This window comes from Otolemur garnettii, unplaced genomic scaffold (assembly GCF_000181295.1).
Source record: "Otolemur garnettii isolate 467f Iridium unplaced genomic scaffold, OtoGar3 scaffold00052, whole genome shotgun sequence".
Classification (NCBI taxonomy): domain Eukaryota; kingdom Metazoa; phylum Chordata; class Mammalia; order Primates; family Galagidae; genus Otolemur; species Otolemur garnettii.
Window position 1 is genome coordinate 125,034 of NW_003852447.1, and position 2,125 is coordinate 127,158.

The window sequence follows — 2,125 nt, forward strand, 5'->3', positions numbered from 1 at the left end:
TTTTTTTTTACCTGTAACTAATTTACACAGAGCAGGCATAGCTCACTTCACAGAACGGTGTCCCTAAAACACTGTGCATAAATAAATTTAGCAAGCTAAGTAATGAGAAGTATATTCCTTGGGAAGCCTGGGGCTATCAGGAGAACAGCAGTTACTGCATTATTTCTGGTAAAAATGTTTATTTTGGTAAGAAACATTGTTTAGTGGAATAAAAAACAATTATAAGAGAGTGAACAGTACAACTGCACAGGAGTGATAAACGAATTTAGATACCTATATTTATGAATGTGTATTTTTAAAGTCTCTACAAGGTATGTATCCGTAAGGGGGATTTTTCACTTTTCTAATTCTACATTTCTCATTGTTTGGATTTTCTAAAGTAAACATGTATTACTCTATATGCAACATAAGCAATAAGGACATTCCATTTCAGGGGGAAAACAGCTTCCTATAACATACAGAACTACCTCAAAGTATTCTGTTTAGAAATCTGCTGTTTTCCAAAATGCATCCCAATGTTTCCTGAGACAGAACACAATCCTCCTCTCTTCCATTCCTCTCCTCCCCGCACGCTGTCTGCCTTTCAAATATAAACAACGACTCTCTTTACATACCTGGTGGGGGAACCATCATCCTACGGTCCTGCTCCCATGGAGGCGACAGAGACCCAGTGTCAGACAGGGCCCTATGAGGATCTATTAACCTATCACAGTTGGGTTCTCCTCTCTCATTGGTAATCTGAGGGTCCAGAGGATTCCCTGGGCCTCTTGAGCCTAATTAAAAGGAAAAAACATAGAAATCTGTTCATCTTAAAAAGTAGCATAAGACTTATCTTCAAATAAAATCAAGATGTGCTTTAAAAAGTGAGAGACCAGACAAAGTTTCTCTAAGACACATTAGACTGTAATTCTCTGCTATCCTCTCACTAAGCCATTTCTAGAAGGAAAAATAATTTTCCACATACATAAACTCTTGCCTATAAAATTCATTTACACATAAAATCAGTGGTTAAATCATAAATTATAAATATTCTCTGAAAAATAAAGATGTAGAAAGTGTTAAGTAAAGATTTCTAAGCCAGGTGTAATAAGGTAACTATAAAATGAAGGTTCTGTTGCTTAAACTAGTACATCAATAGTCAAAATGAGCACGATTCCTTTAAAATAGTCATCTTAGGGGCTATATACCTATTTTAATAATTTGCTACTATTCCAAGTATACTTTTTGTCCTTCTCAGCACTGCCCGTGTGTATTTTTTTATGTTTGTTTGTTGGTTTTGTTTTTTGTTCCAAGTATTTTTTTTAGACAACTCTTTTTAAAATGTATTCAGCCTAACTTAAGAGTCATGCAAAAAGTTACATCTCAGTGTTGTAACGTGACTCTCTACTTCTAACCCAAAATGACTTTAACCAATCTAATCAAAAACTTTATGCCCACCAGGTAAGTTTGGCTGTGAATGGCTTTTAGGAATTTCTAAATATCAAATTCACATTCAAAAAGAGAACTCACAAGCTCTGAAGACGAGCCTAAAACAAAGAGTTTCAAAAACAGCAGCACTGAAGGGGGATAGAAGGCGAGGGGCAAAAACCTGAGGGCACATGAGCATCTGGGCAATGGGCACACTCAGAGCCCTGAGTCAGTCATCACAAAAGCCGCCTGTATAACCAAAAACATTTATACTCCCTTAATATTTTGAAATTTTTTTTAAAAAGTAATAGCACATTATCTCCAAATAGTTTCCCCCCAAGATCAAGCTCCCTAGAAACAGACCCTGATACTGAAGCTAGAAAAAACAAAAGCAGCAGCAGAATTATGAAAATAAACACTTCAAACAAGATATAGTCCATTTGGATAAGAAAATCAGGTATGTTTACATTTATAAAAGGGAAAATCATTTTAAAGTTCCCTTCTTACAAACCTATAAAAGATAGTACCTTAAATATAAATTAATATTCAATTAAAATGAAAAGAACAAATACTAAAAAATTTAAACATTCAATAACAAAATACAGTAATATTTCATTTATCTGTCACTGAGGAAACACCAGGTCTTCTCAAAATTATACTATCCAGAAAACAGAGGTTTATTCCTTTCGCAGAACAGCTTTAAAATTTTTTTTTTCTC

At 34.5% G+C, this 2,125-nt stretch overlaps 1 protein-coding gene across 1 annotated transcript in view; it reads right to left on the bottom strand.

The window, feature by feature from the left end:
- MIA2 (melanoma inhibitory activity 2) overlaps positions 1–2,125 on the bottom strand; it is a 96,853-nt gene that overhangs the window by 11,458 nt on the left and 83,270 nt on the right. The window contains exon 26 of the mRNA XM_023514394.1: positions 615–773. Within this exon, the coding sequence (XP_023370162.1) occupies positions 615–773 (159 nt within the window). The remainder of the gene's footprint in view (positions 1–614; positions 774–2,125) is intronic.